The 23,746-nt window shown below is 45.6% G+C and overlaps 1 protein-coding gene across 1 annotated transcript in view; it reads left to right on the plus strand.

Moving 5' to 3' along the window:
- Positions 1–23,746, plus strand: part of NPHP4 (nephrocystin 4) — a 292,383-nt gene that overhangs the window by 10,319 nt on the left and 258,318 nt on the right. The window contains exons 2-3 of the mRNA XM_069742453.1: positions 2,026–2,199; positions 22,468–22,620. Of these exons, the coding sequence (XP_069598554.1) occupies positions 2,065–2,199; positions 22,468–22,620 (288 nt within the window). The 5' untranslated portion in view covers positions 2,026–2,064. The remainder of the gene's footprint in view (positions 1–2,025; positions 2,200–22,467; positions 22,621–23,746) is intronic.

Here is a 23,746-nt window from a genome sequence, read left to right on the forward strand (position 1 = left end):
CTATTTTAACCTCATCGATCCACAGGACGTGCCTCGAAAATGCATCAGGTTTATTTAGATGTTCTTTTGCATACTTCTGATGCTGAATTTTATGTGGACACAGGAGAGGTTTTCTTCTGATGACTCTTCCATGAAGGCCATATTGGTGCAGGTGTCTCTAAACATAACAATGTAACAACTCCAGAGTCCGCTAAATCTGAAGGACTCTTTCAGTCAAGCGGAGGTTCTGATTTGCCTCTCTAGTAATCCTATGAGCAGATCTCGCTGAAATTTTGCTTGGTCTTCCAGACCTTATCTTGATCTCCACTGTTCCTGTTAACTGTAATTTCTTAATTACATGTTGAACTAAGGAAAGGGCAATTTGAAAATGCTCTCCAATCATCTTCTAGCCTTCTCTTGCTTTGTGGGCCTCCACCATTTTCATTTTCAGAGTGCTAGGCAGCTGCTTAGAAGAACCCATGGCTGCAGTTTTTTGGCGCAAGGTTAGAGGAGGCTGGGTTTTTATAAAGCTGGGAAATTTGCATCACCTGGCCTTTCCTAACAATTATAGTGAACAAGTCATAACCCTAACAGGTAATTAAGGTCTGAAACCTTTATCAATGTTATCTGAGAACACAAATCTCCATGGGTGCCCAAACCTTTGCTTGTGCCCATTTTCATTTTTGTATTTTTTTTTATGTAAAAGATGACAATATATATTGTTTTTGCCTAAAATAAAATGTCATTTTTATCTTTAGGCCTTTTGGAGATCCTTTAATCTTCAAATTGCCTAACTGTTCACAATCACAGTAATTTTGACCAGGGGTGCCCAAATTTTTACATGCCATTGTATTTGAGCCAAGAAATAGCATGGATATAAAATACTTTATTGAACATGGACCTTTTATATCAAAACTCTGTTGTCTATAGCAACAAATCAGAGAGCAGCTTTCATTTCTTTAATTGATCTGGTGAAAGTTGCTCTGTGATAGGTTGCTATGAGCAACAAAGAGTTTTACTTTCAGACACGTGGTAAATCTGTAACATGGCATAAAAACTGTGTCTTATTTATTGCTATTGAAATACTTTCAGTCATAATTTTGGCTGTTGCTGCCGAGACCCGAACATCAGCGGCGGGGACGAGTACCTGCTGAGTTATTTTTGTAGGTACCGTAATTTAGACTGTTCACGTTGCTAAAAGTGGAAAACCCCTTTTAAAAATGTAAAAAAGTGAAAAATTGTCCAAGAATAATGGGGAAACTAAGATGCCTGATAGCGATGAGCTGATCACCGGGGTCCGGCCGCTGACATCCCGGGTGGGTTCTCAGCTTGTGCCCCCGACGTCCGTCCGCGGGCCCGGATGGAGGCTCTCCTGGATATTTCCTGTGGTTTCTCTGACGACCCGCGGGTTTATTCTGCTCTTTATCGCTTTCTGTTGCTCCCCCCAGGGGTCAATTGCGTCTTTTCAGATTTGTAGTAATAGTCATTAGATCTATGGCCGCCAACTGTTCACGTACCAATTCCACGGGATTATGAGATTTAGTGATGTCATCAGAGTAGACAATGAAGATATTACTCCCGTTATCCCACAAATAAAACACTCCTTCTAGAAGACTCCGTCGTATTAACCCTTCAGTTCTAAACCTTGATGATGATGAAGATGATGGTCTCACGACCTCTGTAAATGGCATTTTGCCAGAGGATCATTTATGGCTACAGGGTGTAAATATGAAGTGGCCATTAGTCTCCACCAGTAATACGACTTAATGCTAGCATCTTTTGGGCTTCTTATACACAGGAGAAGAGCTGCAGTGTAAAGCAGAGATAACCACACCGCCGCATCAGTCAGATTTTCTAGATCACAGATAACGCATGGTGGTTTTCTTTTTTAGAGAATATATTTGTGAATTAACCGGCCTGTGTTTTCCTTCTGTACTACCACTGCATCTCCTATAGATATTGTCAGCCAGTTACTGAATTATCAGCCCAGCCAAAATCTTTTGTAGCTTTACAGTTTTCTCATGATTTCACTTTATTTCTTTTAAGATGCTCCATTAAAAAAAAAGAAGATTCACAGGATACAAGATGACAAAGTGGGAGACCATCTTTACCCAAAATCGGGTTATACCACAGCATGTGCAGAGATGGAAGCACAGCTCGGGGGGCACATTTGGCTTCCAGATTTTCCTTGGCACCCTCGAAGGGATCACCAGCAGACAGGTGAGCTGTATGGGCAGGGGGCTGCTGAATGTGCGGGGCAGTATGTGCGGGGGCTGCTGTATGTGCGGAGTTCGCTATATATGTGAGGGTCGCTGTATGTACGGGGCCTGCTGCTGCATGTGTGGGGGGCTGCTGTATGGGCGGGGGCAGTATGTGTGGGGTTCGCTATATATGTGAGGGTCGCTGTACAGTCATGGCCAAAAGTATTGACACCCCTGCAATTCTGTCAGATAATACTCATTTTCTTCCTGAAAATAATTGCAAACACAAATTCTTTGGTATTATTATCTTCATTTAATTTGTCTTAAATGAAAAAACACAAAAAGAATTGTCCTAAAGCCAAATTGGATATAATTCCACACCAAACATAAAAAAGGGGGTGGACAAAATTATTAGCCCTGTTCGAAAAATCATGTGATGCTTCTCTAATTTGTGTAATTAACAGTACCTGTAACTTACCTGTGGCACCTAACAGGTGTTGGCAATAACTAAATCACACTTGCAGCCAGTTGACATGGATTAAAGTTGACTCAACCTCTGTCCTGTGTCCTTGTGTGTACCACATTGAGCATGGAGAAAAGAAAGAAGACCAAAGAACTGTCTGAGGACTCGAGAAACCAAATTGTGAGGAAGCATGAGCAATCTCAAGACTACAAGTCCATCTCCAAAGACCTGAATGTTCCTGTGTCTACCGTGCGCAGTGTCATCAAGAAGTTTAAAGCCCATGGCACTGTGGCTAGCCTCCCTAGATGTGGACGGAAAAGAAAAATTGACAAGAGATTTCAACGCAAGATTGTGCGGATGTTGGATAAAGAACCTCGACTAACATCCAAACAAGTTCAAGCTGCCCTGCAGTCCGAGGGTACAACAGTGTCAACCCGTACTATCCGTCGGCATCTGAATGAAAAGGGACTGTATGGTAGGAGACCCAAGAAGACCCCACTTCTTACCCCGAGACATAAAAAAGCCAGGCTGGAGTTTGCCAAAACTTACCTGAAAAAGCCTAAAACGTTTTGGAAGAATGTTCTCTGGTCAGATGAGGCAAAAGTAGAGCTGATTCGGCAAAGGCATCAACATAGAGTTTACAGGAGAAAAAAAAGAGGCATTGAAAGAAAAGAACACGGTCCCTACAGTCAAACATGGCGGAGGTTCCCTGATGTTTTGGGGTTGCTTTGCTGCCTCTGGCACTTGACTGCTTGACTGTTATGACCTGGTGGTTAGGAGAACCCGGCACGACCTGATAGTTAAACTCACACAGGACAAGCTCTGGGATGTGGGAGCTCTGCTGACCGCAGGCCCTAATCCTATCACAACAACTAGAAATAGCCGTGGAGCGTTCCTGACTCTCCCTAGACGCCTCTTCACAGCCGAAGAACTAGCTAGCCCTAGAGCTAGAAAATAAAGCCTACCTTTCCTCAGAGAAATTTCCCCAAAGGAAAAGGCAGCCCCCCACAAATATTAACTGTGAGTAAAGATGAAAATCACAAACACAGAAATGAAACAGGTTATAGCAAAGGGAGGCCAGACTAACTAAATAGACAGAGGATAGGAAAGGTATCTTTGCGGTCAGCACAAAAAACTACAAAAGACCACGCAGAGTGTGCAAAAAGACGCCACCCTGCATCCCAGAGCTTCCAGCTGCAAGACAAAATCATGAAAGCAAGCTGGACTAGAAAACCAAGAACAGAAAATAACAATCGGGGACGTAGCTTCTTGCAGGAAGAGACAGGTCTCCAGAAGATCCAAGAGTGAACTGAACCAGCACAGGAACATTGACAGCTGGCATGGAGTAACGATCTGAGTGGAGTTAAATAGAGCAGCCAACCAAAGGATAAACCACGTCACCTGTGTAAGAAACCTCAGAAGCAGCAGCTTCACTCACAGCCATCAGAGGGAGTCCATGGACAGAACTCGCCGAAATACCATTCACGACCACAGGAGGGAGCTCGACAACAGAATTCACAACACTTGACCGTGTGCATGGCATTATGATGTCTGAAGACTACCAACAAATTTTTCAGCATAATGTAGGGCCCAATGTGAGAAAGCTGGGTCTCCCTCAGAGGTCATGGGTCTTCCAGCAGGACAATGACCCAAAAAACACTTCAAAAAGCACTAGAAAATGGTTTGAGAGAACGCACTGGAGACTTCTAAGGTGGCCAGCAATGAGTCCAGACCTGAATCCCATAGAACACCTGTGGAGAGATCTAAAAATGGCAGTTTGGAGAAGGCACCCTTCAAATATCAGGGACCTGGAGCAGTTTGCCAAAGAAGAATGGTCTAAAATTCCAGCAGAGCATTGTAAGAAACTCATTGATGGTTACCGGAAGCGGTTGGTCGCAGTTATTTTGGCTAAAGGTTGTGCAACCAAGTATTAGGCTGAGGGTGCCAATACTTTTGTCTGGCCCGTTTTTGGAGTTTTGTGTGAAATGATCAATGTTTTGCTTTTTGCTTCATTCTCTTTTGTGTTTTTTCATTTAAGACAAGTTTAAATGAAGATAATAATACCAAATAATTTGTGATTGCAAGCATTTTCAGGAAGAAACGGAGTATTATCTGACAGAATTGCAGGGGTGTCAATACTTTTGGCCATGACTGTATGTACAGGGGGCAGTATGTGTGGGGTTCGCTATATATGCGAGGGTCACTGTATGTATGGGGCCTGCTGCTGTATGGGCGGGGGGCTGCTGTATGGGCGGGGGGCTACTGTATGTGCGGGGGGCAGGATGTGTGGGGTTTGCTATATATGCGAGGGTCGCTGTATGGGCGGGAGGCTGCTTTATGGGCGGGGGCAGTATGTGTGGGGTTTGCTATATATGCGAGGGTCACTGTATGTACGGGGCCTGCTGCTGTATGGGCGGGGGGCAGTATGTATGGGGTTCACTATATATGCGAGGGTCGCTGTATGTGCAGGGGCTGCTGCTGTGTGTGCAGGAGGCTGTATGTGCGGGGGGCTGCTGTATGGGCAGGAGTCTGTGCGAGGGCACTGTATGTGCAGGGAGAGGCTATATGTGCGAGGGGCGCTGTATATGCGAGGGGCGCTGTATATGTGGTGGGCACTGTATGTGCGGTGGGCGCTGTATGTTCGAGCCTGCTGAGTGCCCTGTATATGCGGGGGGCGCTGTATGTTCGAGGCTGCTGAGTGCGCTGTATGTGTGGGGGGCGCTGTACGTGATGCACTGAGGATTATGCTTTTATAAGTTAATTAACATTTTTATCGCCATGCTGCATGTGGTCCCAGTGCTTGGCAGAGCGCTGATTGAAGGGGTCGGTGGATGATCAATCCTTTTAAGTGTATGTGATGTACATGTACAGGTCTTCTCAAGATCACACAGGGTCTTCTGCGTCACTTATTTATTACCCTCCTGTTAGTCTCATAGTCTGACATTGAGAAAGTGACATCCAGTCCACACAGGAAAAACTGTGTGCTCCGTTAGACACAGTGCACGTCATATCGGGCAGGTGAGGACCAGAGCGACTGTCATATCAGGTGATTGCAGCCATTGTTGAGAACATTAAAGGGGTTGTCCACTACTAGTACAACCCCTTCTTAAACTAAACGTTCTGCTCCGATAACATGATGAAGTATAGTCTTTATTATTTTATCGGGGCCAAACGTTTAGTTTAAGAAGAGGTTGTCCTAGTAGTGGACAGTCCCTTTAAGGCATGCAATATATACACCATGCTTTTAAATGAGACTGAATATACACTGCTCAAAAAAATAAAGGGAACACATTTTTTTGTAAGGCACTCTACTCTGTGCCTTTCTGTATGTGCATATTCCTTTGTATGTGTTCTGCTTTTTTATCATACACCTTATCCTCATATTTTGTACGTATGTTCTATTGATTTGTGTTTAATAAAATGTATTGACTTTTTATGGTACTCTTGTGTATTATATTTATCTGTTATGGGGCATGATGCTCTTTTGAATTTGTAGGTTTATACATACATATTGTAGAATACCCGATGCGTTAATATAGGCCACGCAGTAAATAACACAGCCCACGTAGTATATAACTCAACCCACACAGTATATAGCAGCCACGCAGTATATAGCAGCCACATAGTATATAACACAGCCCACGTAGTATGTAACACTGGCGACGTAATATATAGCACAGCCCACATAGTATCTAACAGTGGCCATGTAGTATATAGCACGCAGTATAGACCACAGCCACGTAGTATATAACACTGCCCACGTAGTATATAGCAGCCATGTAGTATATAACGCAGCCCACGCAATATAGAACACAGCCCACATAGTATCTAACCCTGGCAAGGTAGTATATAGCAGCCACACGGTATCTAACACAGCCCACATAGTATACAGCAGTGTGGACACCATATCCCTGTTAAAAAAAATAAACCGCTAAGTCTTCTGGGTAATTTCGCAATGCATCTCTGGGACCGGAAGCTGGCGGAAGGCGCGAGCGCATCTTCGGACTACGGAAGGTGAGAATAGCAGGTTTTTTGTTTTTTTTCATTATTTTTAACATTAGATCTTTTTACTATTGATGCTGCATAGGCAGCATCTATAGTAAAAACTTGGTCACACAGGGTTAATAGCAGCGGTAACTGAGTGAGTTACCCGCTTCATAACGCGGTCTGTTACCGCTAGCATTAACCCTGTGTGAGCGGTGACTGGAGGGGAGTATGCAGGCGCCAGGCACTGACTGCAGGGGAGTAGGGAGGGACTAATCGTACTGTGGCAGTCGCTGGTTGGTCGCGGCAGCCATGACAGGCAGCTGGCGAGACCAATCTGCGACTTGCATTTCCATGACAGACAGAGGCCGCGACCAATGAGTATCTGAGCCAGACGGAAAGACAGACAGAAGGACAGATGGAAGTGACCCTTAGACAATTATATAGTAGATAGTGGAATGTGTTGACAACTATAAAACATAAAAATGATCAACGTAAATCAAAATGAATATCACATGGAGGTCTGGATTTGGAATGATGCTCAAAATTAAAGTGGAAAATCAAATTACAGGCTGATCCAACTTCAGTGGAAATGCCTCAAAACAAGGAAATGATGCTCAGTAGTGTGTGTGGCCTCCACGTGCTTTTATGATTTCCCTACAACGTCTGGGCATGCTCCTAATGAGGCGGCGGATGGTCTCCTGAGGGATCTCCTCCCAGACCTGGACTAAATCATCCGCCAACTCCTGGACAGTCTGTGGTGCAACGTGACGTTGGTGGATTCAAGTCTGGGGAACGGGCGGGCCAGTCCATAGCTTCAATGACTTTATCTTGCAGGAACTGCTGACACACTCCAGCCACATCAGGTCTGGCATTGTCCTGCATTAGGAGGAACCCTGTTATGATCTGGTGGCCTAGGAGCAGCATGAGAGGGACTCTGGAGAAGGTGGTCCCTGTACTGACCGCAAACCCTGAACTAGCAGCGCAAATAGAAGTAGCCGTGGGGGGTACCTAACAGTCCTTAGACCCCTCGGCACAGCCTAAGATCTAACTACCCCTAAAGGCAGAAACAGGAAACCTATCTTGCCTCAGAGAAAATCCCCAAAGGATAGATAGCCCCCCACAAATATTGACTGAGAGGAGAGGGAAATGACATACGCAGATATGAAATCAGATTTTAGCATAGGAGGCCATACTAGCTAAAAAGAAAGAAAAGAACAGAGTACTATGCGGTCAGTACAAAAACACTAGAAAATATCCACCGCAGAAAATACGGATCACCTCATCTGACTAAAGACATGGGGGGGTATATCTGCATCTCCAGAGAAATATCTAGGCTGCAAAAAATCCTACACAGACTAAGCTGGACAAAACAAAAACATGAAAAATGCACAGAACTATAAAGTCCACTGCAGGTGGACAGAAAAAAACCAAGCAGGACTTATCTTAGTAGAAAAGCACAGCAAACTGGAGGGACCAGCAGGGAAGTGAATCCTTCCAGAACAATGGACAACTGGCACTGACTAAAGGATCCTGCAAAGCTATATACCCCAGTCAGTTTTGCAATTAGTAGATACACCTGTCCACTCCTGCAGTCCAGGCACAACTGCATTACCCTCTACAACCACCGGAGGGAGTCCAAAAGCTGAATTCACAACAGTACCCCCCCCTTGAGGAGGGGTCACCGAACCCTCACCAGAGCCCCCAGGCCGATCAGGATGAGCCCGATGAAAGGCACGAACCAAATCAACGGCATGGACATCAGAGGCAGAAACCCAAGAATTATCCTCCTGGCCATAACCCTTCCACTTGACAAGGTACTGAAGCTTCCGCCTCGAAAAACGGGAATCCAAAATCTTCTCAACAACATACTCTAACTCCCCATCGACCAACACAGGGGCCGGAGGATCAACAGAGGGAACAACGGGCTCCACATATTTCCGCAACAAAGATCTATGGAAGACATTATGAATAGCAAAAGAGGCCGGAAGCGCCAGGCGAAAGGACAGCGGATTAATTATCTCAGAAATCCTATAAGGACCAATAAATCGAGGCTTAAACTTAGGGGAAGAAACCTTCACAGGAACATGACGGGAAGACAACCAAACCAGATCACCAACCCGAAGCCGGGAACCAACACACCGACGACGGTTAGCAAAACGCTGAGCCTCCTCCTGAGACAGCACCAAATTGTCCACCACATAAGCCCAAATCTGCTGCAACCTGTCGACCACAGAATCCACACCAGGAAGGTCAGAAGGCTCAACCTGCCCAGAAGAAAAACGAGGATGAAAACCAAAATTACAAGAAAAAAGGCGAAACCAAAGTAGCCGAACTAGCCCGATTATTAAGGGCAAACTCGGCCAATGGCAAAAAAGCCACCCAATCATCCTGATCAGCAGACACAAAGCATCTCAAATAGGTCTCCAAGGTTTGATTAGTTCGCTCAGTCTGGCCATTTGTCTGAGGATGAAATGCAGAGGAAAAAGACAAATCAATGCCCAGCTTGGCACAAAAGGCCCGCCAAAACCTGGAAACAAACTGGGAACCTCTGTCGGACACAATATTCTCCGGAATACCATGCAAACGCACCACATGCTGAAAAAACAACGGAACCAAATCAGAAGAAGAAGGCAATTTAGGTAAGGTACCAAATGAACCATCTTAGAAAATCGGTCACAGACAACCCAGATAAGCGACATTCTTTGGGAAACAGGAAGATCGGAAATAAAATCCATAGAAATATGCGTCCAAGGTCTCTCAGGGACCGGCAATGGCAAAAGCAACCCACTAGCGCGGGAACAGCAAGGCTTAGCCCGCGCACAAATCCCACAGGACTGCACAAAACAACGCACATCCCGTGACAAAGAAGGCCACCAAAAGGACCTGCTAACCAAATCTCTGGTACCAAAAATCCCAGGATGGCCAGCCAACACAGAACAATGAACCTCAGAAATCACTTTACTAGTCCATCTATCAGGAACAAACAGTTTCCCCACAGGACAGCGGTCAGGCTTATCAGCCTGAAATTCCTGAAGAACCCGTCGTAAATCAGGGGAGATGGCAGAGAGAATCACCCCTTCCTTCAAAATGCCGACCGGCTTAAGAACCCCAGGGGATTCAGGAAAAAAACTCCTAGAGAGGGCATCCGCCTTAACATTCTTAGTACCAGGAATGTACGAGACCACAAAATCAAAATGGGAGAAAAACAGGGACCATCGAGCCTGTCTAGGATTCAGCCGTTTGGCAGACTCGAGGTAAATCAGATTCTTATGATCGGTCAGGACCACAATACGGTGCTTGGCCCCCTCCAGCCAATGTCGCCACTCCTCAAATGCCCACTTCATAGCCAACAACTCCCGATTGCCAACATCATAATTGCGTTCCGCAGGCGAAAACTTCCGAGAAAAGAAGGCACACGGTTTCATCAAGGAACCATCAGAATTCCTCTGAGACAAAACAGCCCCTGCCTCAATCTCAGACGCGTCAACCTCAACCTGAAATGGAAGAGAAACATCTGGCTGACGCAACACAGGGGCAGAAGTAAATCGGCGTTTAAGCTCCTGAAAGGCAGAAACAGCCGCAGAGGACCAATTCGTCACATCAGCGCCTTTCTTGGTCAAATCGGTTAGAGGTTTAACCACACTGGAGAAGTTGGCAATGAAACGACGATAAAAATTAGCAAAGCCCAAAAATTTCTGAAGGCTCTTCACAGATGTGGGCTGAATCCAATCATGAATGGCCTGAACCTTAACCGGATCCATTTCTATAGATGAGGGAGAAAAAATGAAACCCAAAAAAGAAACCTTCTGCACTCCAAAGAGGCACTTTGACCCCTTCACAAATAAAGCATTATCACGAAGGATCTGAAATACCATCCTAACCTGTTTCACATGAGATTCCCAATCATTGGAAAAAATCAAAATATCATCCAAATATACAACCATGAATTTATCAAGATAACTCCGAAAGATATGATGCATGAAGGATTGGAACACAGATGGGGCATTAGAGAGTCCGAATGGCATCGCAAGGTATTCAAAATGGCCTTCGGGCGTATTAAATGCAGTTTTCCATTCGTCACCCTGCTTGATACGAATAAGATTATATGCCCCTTGAAGGTCAATCTTAGTAAACCAGCTAGACCCCTTAATCCTAGCAAACAAATCAGTAAGCAAAGGCAAGGGGTATTGAAATTTAACCGTGATCTTATTCAAGAGGCGATAATCAATACAGGGTCTCAAGGAGCCATCCTTCTTGGCAACAAAAAAGATCCCCGCTTCCAACCGTGAAGAAGATGGCCGAATATGCCCTTTCTCCAAAGACTCCTTAATATAGCTCCGCATGGCGGTATGTTCAGGCACAGACAGGTTGAAAAGTCGGCCCTTAGGGAACTTACAACCTGGAATCAAGTCAATGGCACAATCACAGTCCCTATGCGGTGGAAGGGAACTGGATTTGGGCTCATCGAATACATCCTGGAAGTCAGACAAAAACTCAGGAACTTCAGAAGAGGGGGAAGAGGAAATTGACATCAAAGGAACCTGATCATGAACCCCCTGACAGCCCCAACTAGTTACAGACATGGATTTCCAATCTAACACCGGATTATGTAGCTGCAACCATGGAAAACCCAGCACAATATCATCATGCAAATTATGCAACACCAGAAAACGACAATCTTCCTGATGGGCTGGCGCCATGCGCATGGTCAGCTGTGTCCAAAACTGAGGTTTATTTTTAGCCAACGGTGTAGCATCAATGCCCCTCAAAGGAATAGGGTTCTGCAAAGGCTGTAAGGGAAAACCACAACGTCTGGCAAATTCTAAGTCCATTAAGTTCAGAGCGGCGCCTGAATCCACAAATGCCATAACAGAAAATGATGACAATGAGCCGATCAAGGTCACGGATAACAGAAATTTAGGTTGTATAGTACTGATGGCAACAGAACAAGCGATTCTCTTAGTGCGCTTAGGGCAATCAGAAATAACATGAGCAGAATCGCCGCAGTAAAAACACAACCTATTCTGACGCCTGAATGTTTGACTTTCAGCTCTAGACAAAATCCTATCACACTGCATAGGGTCAGGGCTCCGCTCAGAGGGCAACGCCACAGTGTGCACAACTCTGCGCTCGCGCCAGCGCCGATCAATCTGAATGGCCAGAGACATAGAATCACTCAGACCAGCAGGCGTGGGGAACCCCACCATAACATCTTTAACGGATTCAGAAAGACCCTTTCTGAAAATTGCCGCCAAGGCATCCTCATTCCATTTAGTCAGTACAGACCATTTTCTAAATTTCTGGCAATACAATTCTGCCGCTTCTTGACCTTGACACAGGGCTAACAATATTTTTTCAGCCTGATCCACAGAATTAGGCTCATCATACAACAACCCCAATGGCTGAAAGAACGAATCGACATTAAGCAAAGCAGGATTGCCAGATTCCAGGGAAAATGCCCAATCCTGTGGGTCACCACGCAGCAGAGATATGATGATTCTAACCTGTTGAATAGGATCACCAGAAGACCGGGGTCTTAATGCAAAAAACAGTTTACAATTATTTTTGAAACTCAAAAATTTGGATCTGTCACCAAAGAATAGATCAGGAGTGGGAATCTTAGGTTCTAAGGCAAGAGTTTGAACAATGAAATCTGAAATACCCTGTACCCTAGCAGCAAGCTGATCCACCCGAGAAACTAACTCCTGAACATTCATGTTAATACTAGACTCCGTAGCTACCCAGAGGTAAAGAGGGAGGAAAATACCAAACAGGCTAAGGAAAAAAAATGGCTAAAAAGCTTTCCGCCCTTCTTCTGAGATGCAATTAACTCATTGTTGGCCAGTTGTACTGTTATGATCTGGTGGCCTAGGAGCAGCATGAGAGGGACTCTGGAGAAGGTGGTCCCTGTACTGGCCGCAAACCCTGAACTAGCAGCGCAACTACAAGTAGCCGTGGGGGGTACCTAACACTCCCTAGACCCCTCGATACAGCCTACGATCTAACTACCCCTCAAGGCAGAAACAGGAAACCTATCTTGCCTCAGAGAAAATCCCCAAAGGATAGATAGCCCCCCACAAATATTGACTGTGAGAGGAGAGGGAAATGACATACGCAGATATGAAATCAGATTTTAGCATAGGAGGCCATACTAGCTAAAAAGAAAGAAAAGAACAGAGTACTATGCGGTCAGTACAAAAACACTAGAAAATATCCACCGCAGAAAATACGGATCACCTCATCTGACTAAAGACATGGGGGGGTATATCTGCATCTCCAGAGAAATATCTAGGCTGCAAAAAATCCTACACAGACTAAGCTGGACAAAACAAAAACATGAAAAATGCACAGAACTATAAAGTCCACTGCAGGTGGACAGAAAAAAACCAAGCAGGACTTATCTTAGTAGAAAAGCACAGCAAACTGGAGGGACCAGCAGGGAACTGAATCCTTCCAGAACAATGGACAACTGGCACTGACTAAAGGATCCTGCAAAGCTATATACCCCAGTCAGTTTTGCAATTAGTAGATACACCTGTCCACTCCTGCAGTCCAGGCACAACTGCATTACCCTCTACAACCACCGGAGGGAGCCCAAAAGCTGAATTCACAACAGAACCCAGGGCCAACCGCACCAGCATATGGTCTCACAAGGGGTCAGAGGATCTCATCTCAGTACCTAATGGCAGTCAGGCTACCTCTGGCAAGCACATGGAGGGCTGTGCGGCCCTCCAAAGAAATGCCACCCCATACCATTACTGACCCACTGCAAAACCGGTCATGCTGAAGGATGTTGCAGGCAGCAGATCACTCTCCACGGTGTCTCCAGACTCGCATGTGCTCAGTGTGAACCTGCTTTCATCTGTGAAGAGCACAGGGTGCCCGTGGCGAATTTGCCAATCGTGGTGTTCTGTGGCAAATGCCAAGCATCCTGCATGGTGTTGGGCTGTGAGCACAACCCCCATCTGTGGACGTCGGGCAATCAGACCATCCTCATGGAGTCGGTTTCATTTTGCAGGCCTCTGGCAGTGCTCCTGTTCCTCCTTGCAAAAAAGGCTGAGGTAGCGGTCCTCCTACTAGGTTGTTGCCCTCCTACGGCCCCCTCCACTTCTCCTGGTGTACTGGCCTGTCTCCTGGTGGCGCCTCTAGCCTCTGAACACAGCTCGCATTGATGTGCCATCCTGGATGAGCTGCACTACCTGAGCCACTTGTGTGGGTTGTAGAGTCCGTCTCATTCTACCACGAATGTGAAAGCACAACCAACATTCAGAAGTGACCAAAACATCAGCCAGAAAGCATCGGTACTGAGATGTGGTCTGTGGTCCCCACCTGCAGAACCACTCCTTTATTGAGAGTGTCTTGATAATTGCCAATAATTTCCATCTGTTGTATATTCCATTTGCACAACAGCATGTGAAATTGTCAGTCAGTGTTGCTTCCTACGTGGACAGTTTGATTTCACAGAAGTTTTATTTAATTGGAGCTATATTCTGTTGTTGAAGTATTCCCTTTATTTTTTGAACAGTGTATTACATTTTCAAAGTCAATGCCTATAATACATTTTGTCGTATCCCTCGTTGTGTTTGTGCCAGAAAGTTAAACATAAACCAGCTGATGGGGTAGATTTCTGCTATTCTTTCCCACCATTTCTGAAGTAAATTATTGTCGGCTTGTCTGTCTCTGCTCCATTTTATTAAGATCTATCCACTTTTTAGAAAACTGTCAAGAGCAATGGAAAAAGATAGCACTTATATCTGCAGAACGGCCTTTTAAAAATGTTCCCCATAAATTAAATAAATGTTCCCTTTTAATGTTCCCCATATGACCAAAATTTACAAACGTTCCCCTGTTTGCAATAAACTGATCAAGAACATCATCTATAGAAGAAAAAATAATATAACAAGTGATTTCTCCAAATTCAGCATGAAATACCATTCTTACTGAATCATGACAAGTGTCTTTTGTACTTCGTAGAGCCTCTCTGGCTGTTATGACCTGATGCAAGTGTGATGCATAGCCGGCTACTGGCAGCATACACAGTCTCAAAATTTCTTTGGCTTATTGATATGGTTTTGTGATATTGGAGTCAACTTTTCTCGTCCTTTTTTGGATCAGTAAAGGTTACGACTTGGAATTCAGGCGGGAAGATTTTTTCAGCATTTTGTATCCGACTAAAGGTATGTTCACACGATGCCTTTTTCAGGTGGGTTTGGAGCTTTTCCTCTCTGAAAGCCTCCTGAAAAAGTTCTCCAAATATGCTCAAAATAATGAACATATTAATTCCTATGCGAAAATAACTTGCTGTTCAGTCTTCTGGGTGTTGTAACTGCTTCCTTAAAATTCCAGGCAAGAGAAGTGATCTAATAATTCTTCATATATCTTCCTTCTGATGACGCTCTATAAGTCCATTGACTTAGGTTCAGGAATGCTGCCAGAAGCTGGTGTCGGGTTATACATCAGGTTTGTAGCAGGTTATAACAGCCAGAGAGGATCTACCAAGTACTAAAGGCACTGGCCACGAAGAGATGAATAATTTTGAGACTGCAGTAGTCAATGAAAGGGTTTTTTTAGGCTGAATTTGGAGAAACCACGTGTCATACAGTATCTCACTTCCGTATGTGTCCCCATAACTATAATACCCAGGGCTGCTGGTGATGAAACGTCCTCCACAGGCGATCATGGTCAGGCAGCACGCTCGCTGTTGAAGCTCCGCACTTACCGATCGCACACAACAATTATGCAGTAAGAGAATAAGGAATAAGTGTCTGGAACTAAAGCTGCTATATTATGTAACTCTGCAAGATGAAAGCAAAAAAATATATAAATCAAGCTGATGATAAAGTGGCAGCAATATAGATTCAATTAAAGGGATAGTGCTTGTGACCTGCATATATAAATATCGGGCCATGTATGTCACTGTAAGTAAGCCTTGCCTCCTGCCCATTATTGGCTGCTTGTATGACGGTCAGAATGGACTGAGGGCCGCACATGCATGTGATTGCTTCATTCATTGTCTATAGGACTCCTGGAAATAGCCTAGTACAATGCTCAGCTCCCAGCAGTCCCATAGACAATGCATGGCCATTAGTGATGAGCGGTGAATGTGGTCGGATAAGGTGTTATCTGAGCATGCTCGGGTGCTAACCGAGTGTCTAAGGCGTGCTCAAGTAATATGTTCAAGTCCCCGCGGCTGAATGTCTGTCTCACGGCTGCTCAAAAGCCGTAACACATGCAGGGATGCCTGTTTGTTAGACAATCCTTGCATATGTGGCAGGTGTCGAACAGCCGCAAGACATGCAGACACGGGGACTGGAACATATTATTTGAGCACGGGAACATAATCGGTTAGCACACGAGCATGCTCAGATAACACCTTATCCCTGCACGTTCGCTCATCGCAAATGGCCACCATTCAGTTATAGTATTTTTTTAATTTTTTTTTTATACAATTTCGGGGCAAAAAAAAAAAAAAAAAAATAGATAACAAAAGTAAAGCAGCAGTGATATTTATAATGCCCAAGATAGACATTATTTCTCTTGGAGTGGGTTCTCAGACACTAAGTGGGGAGCATTATTTGTTTTATGGGGACGCTGAGGGGATATTACCGAGGTAAGAGGTGCTATACTCGCCCACCACTCTTTGAAAAATAGCGGTGGACTTAATTACAGCCGCACTCACTGTACTGAGCGCTGACTATTCACAGCCCCAGTGTCGTCCCCATAATTGGAAGCGATCGGCTGCAGGGAGGATACAGTGTAATTTTATCCTCCATGCTAGAGACCACTTTATGATAGTAACATATGCAAGATTAAAACCTCACTTTCTCAGTCATATGATATGTTTATGCACCTTTCCAGGTTTACTACGTTAAAAACTGCTGGTAAAACCCTTTAAGCCTCATCTGCTGGGTTTTGTCTCAGCTGTTCAGTGTTGGTCACTCCCCTCTGCTATAAATGCTTGCCTCTGGCACTTAGGGATTAACAGTGTTAGTTCTTACTGCCTGGTTTGGAGTTGGAGGTGTAGTTCGTGGTTGGAAATTGTTTAGGAGATTGTTGCTTGGAGTTTTGTTTATGTGCACATCCTCACCCTCTCCTATTTAGTTTCACCTTCCTTTAACTCCCCTGTATCCCACTCTGTTATTTAGTGTGTGTATTTTGTATTGTTGGTATTTTCATTTATCCCGATCTATCTTCCCTTGTTTGTCTGGTTAGTGTGTTCCTATACATTTCAGCTTCCCACTACCTTGGGTGGGGGAGGGGACAGATAAGGGTAGATATAGTAGTATAGCAAGGCACCAGAACCCGGCATCTCCACCTTCAGGTGGGATATGCTAGGGTGCCTCTTTTTTCTAGGGACCTAGTTAGCACCCAAATCCCCAACACCTTCTTGACATCATCCTTGTCAAAATGCCAGGTTTGTATCATGTAAAAAAAAGAAATTATCCCAAGGAGAATAACTTCCTATCTTTTTCCACTTTTAATGTCATCCATTATTTGTATAATTACCTGAAATCTTTCTGCGCGCAAAAGATAAAGAACGTAAGTCATGTGCTTGCATAAATTGGCGCACCCTAAAAAGGAGTCTGTTATCCCAAAAATACCTTTTAGATTAACTACACAATGAAAAAAAGGCTTCGGTGTACAGTTAAGAGCAGCTTGTTGTAGAGGCAAAGACCCTAATTCTCGAGATGTATCACTTACTGGGTTGCTTTCTGCATTTTTGATTAAACAGTTTTCTCTGCTGCAGGTCTAGCAGAGCGCTGAATGTTGAGCTCTGTATAACCCTGCCCACACCACCGATTAGCAGCTTTCTACCTATACAGAAAGGATAGCTGCTAATCGGTGGCGGTGGTGGAGTTTCATAGATCACATGAATGTGGAGGACTATATGGCAGCGATTTACTAGTTCCCTATTGATTATCCCCTGCTGATAAATCAATGATTTTTATCAAAACTGCAGCAAGCAGCCCAGTAAGTGATACATCACTGGAATCAGGGTCTCTGACCATAAATCATACTGTTCTCAGATGGAGGAGAAAAAACCTGGAGAACAATTTGCTTTTTAAAGGTTTTTCTTATTATAATTATTATTATTATTATTATTATTATTATTATGTAAACCTTTTCTGCCAGAGTGTCAACATAGTCTTTAAGGTGTTTTTTGCGCTCCGTTTGACCGCTCGCCATTCGATGACGTCCACACCGGGCATTATTGTTCTAGTTCTCCTACTCTCCAGTTTTCCCTTTGATCCAGTGGCCGTGTACTAGTTTCGTGGCCTCTTGGCTCGGGCAGGTTTGTAGGACGCTTCACCTTATGTGACCTATCGGCGGCGATGCGCTCACGCACTTGACCTTGTGATCTACATCTCGGCTCTTGAGTTCTGAAGCAAAGCTCATTAATGGCCTCCATTAATCCTTAATAAGTTAACGATGCATCTATGTGCCATCAATTCACTGCTTCTTCTCCTGGCCGCAGCTTCTCCTGTATGCGGTGACGTGGGGCCGCCGATTACAGTAATGAATATGTGGCTCCACCCCTATGGGAGGTGGAGCCGCATATTCATTACTGTAAATGAGCGGCCCCACGTGACCGCATACAGGAGAAGCTGCGGCCAGGAGAAGAAGCAGCGGCGGCGAGGGAGCGAGCTGGGTGAGTATTTTCAGCACAGTGGGGGGAGGGGACAGGGGGGGAGGAAGATACATCTTTATTTTAAACACTATTATTCATATCTTCCCTACAGCAAACGCTGCTGCAGGGAAGATATGAATCGCGGATTCAGCACCAGTGGGGGGGACAGCGCTTAATGTAGCACTGTCTCCTGCACTGCACACGGACTGCACACGGACAACGTCCGTGTGCGGTATGTGTTTTACACGGACCCATTGACTTTAATGGGTCCGTGTAATACGTGCGCTCCCACGAAGGCTGCTGTCACACTATCAGTATTTGGTCAGTATTTTACATCAGTGTTTCTCAGCCAAAACCAGGAGTGGGTGATAAATACAGAAGTGGTGCATATGTTTCTATTATACTTTTCCTCTGATTGTTCCACTCCTGGTTTTGGCTTACAAATACTGAGGTAAAATACTGACCAAATACTGCTAGTGTGACGGCAGCCGAACACTGACATGTCTCCGTGTTTTGCACACTGCCAAACACGGAGACACGGTCCGCAAAAAATCAATGACATCTGAACAGATACATTGATTTTTATGTGTCTACGTGTGTCAGTGTCTCCGGTTCGTGAGGAAACTGTCACCTCACGTACCGGAGCCACTGACGTGTGAAACAGGCCTAATGGCGGATTTGCTGCAATTTTTGCAACCTGTTCCCCACCTAGGACGTACCAGTACATCCTCTGTTGGGTGCAAGGACATGGATCTGGCACCTGCCTCTAACAGCAGCAGTCGGAGATGTCATTTTAGATTAAGGGCCCGTTTCTCTTTGCGGAGAGCGGCAAGCCATGGTGTAGCTTTTATCCTAAGTCACGCGGTAAGGCTCGTCAGCATTGACTTTTAGGATCGTTACTGCCTAGAGTTCTAGTCCTCTGCCTCTCTGAAGAGACAATTTGCATACTTTATTCCTATGAAAAATACACTTTTTTTTTCCCCAATGGAGGATTTTTAAAAAAGCGCCAGGAGGGGAGTGGGGTTGAGTGCCTGTCACATTTTTTTAAAAGGATCCTAAAAGGAAACCTCTTCAAAGTTGGCGCTATCAAATCAAAATTTTGCAAAACTCTTCAAGGGGAAAAAAAAAAAGGTTAAAAAGTTCTTCAACATTTTTTCGCGAAAAGAAACTTCTTCAAAACCTCTGCAAAAGTGGGTGCATACAAAGACGATAAGCTGCTAAAAGAAGGGTCCCGAACATTCTTCTTAATTACTTTTGCGGAATGGGGGATGGTGGTCTGGGGGGTGGAAATCACACTAAAATGTTTGAACATAAAAGTACGGTAATTAATAAAGACCAAAACCCACTGCAAAAATAGAAATGGTGAAAGCTCCAGGAATAAAACTAAAATGGCTCTTGGCCATAAAATACAGAAAAGAGTCACTGCAGCAGCTCAGATTTAGGGCTCCTGATTTATTAGGGAGTATCATCATGTTCAGTGATGCCAGCGATTTGTGCAGCTGCCGGCCAGAGAGCGGAGCGCGCACCTTGTGCCCTTGGAGCTTGCTGCTTCAGCGCCGATGCATCATTTGTTGTGTCTTGTCTAAGCGCGCCTACGTCTGTACCACACCTGCACTTCGGCCCCCTCTGCTCCATTATCATCCTAATATACAGTAGCATCTTAATACCTTTTTTTTATTGCTGTGTATAAATAGATGTAGCAGAGCTGTTTCTTTTGTGCCACATGATCTCTTATGGAGGAATATCCTGCAGTGGTTTAGGCTACGTGCACACAGACGCGTTACAGGTCCATGCAAGCTGTTCGTGCACAAAGACGCGTCACAGGTCCGTGCAAGCTGTACGTGCACACAGATGCATTACAGGTGCATATGGGCTCTACGTGCACACAGATTTGTTACAGGTCCATGTAAGCTCTACATGCTTACAGATGCGTTACAAGTACATATGAGCTCTACGTGCTCACAGGCACATTACAGGTCCCAACAAGCTTTATGTGCACACAGATGTGGTACAGGCCCCTACAAGCTCTACATGCTTACAGATACGTTACAGGTCCATATAAGCTCTACTTGCACACAGACGTGTTACAGGTTCCTACAAGCTCTACGTGCAGTGCACACAGACGTGTTACAGGTTCCTACAAGCTCTACGTGCAGTGCACACAGACGTGTTACAGGTTCCTACAAGCTCTACGTGCAGTGCACACAGACGTGTTACAGGTTCCTACAAGCTCTACGTGCAGTGCACACAGACGTGTTACAGGTTCCTACAAGCTCTACGTGCAGTGCACACAGACGTGTTACAGGTTCCTACAAGCTCTACGTGCAGTGCACACAGACGTGTTACAGGTTCCTACAAGCTCTACGTGCAGTGCACACAGACGTGTTACAGGTTCCTACAAGCTCTACGTGCACACAGATGCGGTACAGGTCCCTACAAGCTCTACTTGCTTACAGATGCGTTACAGGTCCATGGAACCTCTACGTGCACACAGATGTGTTACAAGTCTATACAAGCTCGGCATTCTCTAGAGTCGTACTAAGTCTGTGGGGCCACACTGGATACCACAGGCCTCTGATATTGTCTGCACATTTATGAAGGTGGTAGAAATGAATGTTTCACTGGGTGCTGTATTATGGAGGCACCCTCGCATTTCAGGCATGTCTGGAGGCATCAGTTGGCACTGCGTATGACTGCTCTCCTGATCAGACATGTCTGCTGGCACGCATAGACACCATGAGTGGTATGAGGGTCGTGCATGTCTGTAGCCACCCACAGACACCATGAGTGGTATGAGGATCAGACATGTCTGCCGGCACGCATAGACACCATGAGTGGTATGAGGATCAGACCTGTCTGCCGGCACGTAAAGACACCATGAGTGGTATGAGGGTCAGACATGTCTGCCGGCACGCACAGACACCATGAGTGGTATGAGGATCAGACATGTCTGCCGGCACGCATAGACACCATGAGTGGTATGAGGGTCGTGCATGTCTGTAGCCACCCACAGACACCATGAGTGGTATGAGGGTTAGACATGTCTGCCGGCACCCACAGACGCCATGAGTGGTATGAGGATCAGACATGTCTGCCGGCACGCACAGACACCATGAGTGGTATGAGGGTCAGACATGTCTGCCGGCACCCACAGACACCATGAGTGGTATGAGGATCAGACATGTCTGCCGGCACGCATAGACACCATGAGTGGTATGAGGGTCGTGCATGTCTGTAGCCACCCACAGACACCATGAGTGGTATGAGGGTTAGACATGTCTGCCGGCACCCACAGACGCCATGAGTGGTATGAGGGTCAGACATGTCTGCTGGCACGTAAAGACACCATGAGTGGTATGAGGGTCAGACATGTCTGCAGGCACCCACAGACGCCATGAGTGGTATGAGGATCAGACATGTCTGCCGGCACGCACAGACACCATTAGTGGTATGAGGGTCAGACATGTCTGCAGGCACCCACAGACGCCATGAGTGGTATGAGGGTCAGACATGTCTGCCGGCACCCACAGACACCATGAGTGGTATGAGGATCAGACATGTCTGCCGGCACGCACAGACACCATTAGTGGTATGAGGGTCAGACATGTCTGCCGGCACCCACAGACACCATGAGTGGTATGAGGGTCAGACATGTCTGCCGGCACCCACAGACACCATTAGTGGTATGAGGGTCAGACATGTCTGCAGGCACCCACAGACGCCATGAGTGGTATGAGGATCAGACATGTCTGCCGGCACCCACAGACACCATTAGTGGTATGAGGGTCAGACATGGCTGCTGGCACGCACAGACGCCATGAGTGGTATGAGGATCAGACATGTCTGCCGGCACCCACAGACGCCATGAGTGGTATGAGGGTCAGACATGTCTGCTGGCATGCACAGACACCACAAATGACTGCTCCCTTGATCAGACATGTCTTGTGGCACTTTCAGGAAGCACATATGTCCTCTCTCAGGGTCCCTCATTTCTCTGCGCACCCGCAGGCACTGACTGTAGTTGCGGTTCTCAAAATTTCAAGATCTTTGGTTGGCGACCAGTGGATCTGTGTGTGTTCTGGTGTGGATACAACCTAGACTAAATATATTACAAGCCTGCTGTAGTCTGGATCCTAATTTATAGTATGGGGGTATATTCCTGGACTGATTTTTTTTGTTTGTTTGTTTGTTTCTTTCCCTTTAATTAGGGGATGTTGGATGGAAACCCCGAAGCACAATATCAGCTGCGTCTGTCCCTCTTTGACATCACCTACCACCATTTCTTCGGAAGAACTTGGAAAAGTTTGACGAAACCATTGAAAACAGTCACGGGTCAAATGTCCAAAGTTTTCTTCAACGAGGTAAGTGAAGGACAGGTGACTGCGGGGTCCTGGGTCTCATCGCCAAATCGGAGTCTATACTGTGTCCGTCAGTGATCATGGAGCCTCTCTAGTGTTGGGCTGTAAGTCCCCGGTCTAGGTCAGAATATGGCACCCCAATAATAGTAAGTACGTGGCCACTGGACTGCTGGGCGCACATTGGTGTATAGGAAGGGTGATGCTCAAAGATCAGAGGAACCAATCACCGTTCAGATTTCAGACTGCTGGAGCCATTTAAGAAATTTGTGTCATAGTACATCCATCCAAATATAACAGGTCTCTGCAGAAAACAAAATATCTGATCCCATGAAGAGAGACCCAGCGATGTTAGTTGTGGCACACATGGGTATGGAAGCGCCATAGGGCGCATGTACCGGTGAGTTCTGCAGTACGCTGATATTCTGTAACAGGGCAGTCCCATCCTGTAAAATATGTGCCGTCACTTAAAGGGTTTCTCCCGTCACTTTATATTGATGACTTATCCTAGGTCATCAATATCAGAACAGTGGGGGTCCAACACCCGCCGCCCCCATTAACCAGCTGTTCTTAGCTCTGGTGGCAGACAGGTGTATAGCGGCCGCTGCCCAGTGCTGCAGATTAGCTCCACGTGCCGGACCCCCAACAATCTGATAATGATGAGCTATACTGAGGATGGATCATCAGTCTCATATGACATGAGAAACCCTTTAATGGTGGTTGGGGGTCCATCCAATCCTGAGTGCCACTGCACAGGGAGCTGCGGATGATGGACTAAGTGGGGTTCTGTTACTATTCCCTGCACAGCAGGTGGTTGGTGGCACGTCCTACAGATATGTCAGCCCTGTACAGGATGGAAAACCCCTTTAAAATGACTCGGCGGCCTTTACAGTCATTCCATGGTAACTTACGTTATCAGGTAAGTTATCATTATCTTTGTAACGTAAGTTACCATGGAATGACCCTTTACATATAAGAGAATTCTGGTGGTCATGGATAATTCCTCCTATTTATGAGATTACTGAGACCAACATGAACTTTGGAGTGGGGTTACCCTTTAATTATCAGTGATATTTTAAAGTGGACGGGCAGCATTATGTTATGGATTTCATTTTTCATAGAGATATTTTGG

This window comes from Ranitomeya imitator, chromosome 10, assembly GCF_032444005.1.
Source record: "Ranitomeya imitator isolate aRanImi1 chromosome 10, aRanImi1.pri, whole genome shotgun sequence".
Lineage (NCBI taxonomy): Eukaryota > Metazoa > Chordata > Amphibia > Anura > Dendrobatidae > Ranitomeya > Ranitomeya imitator.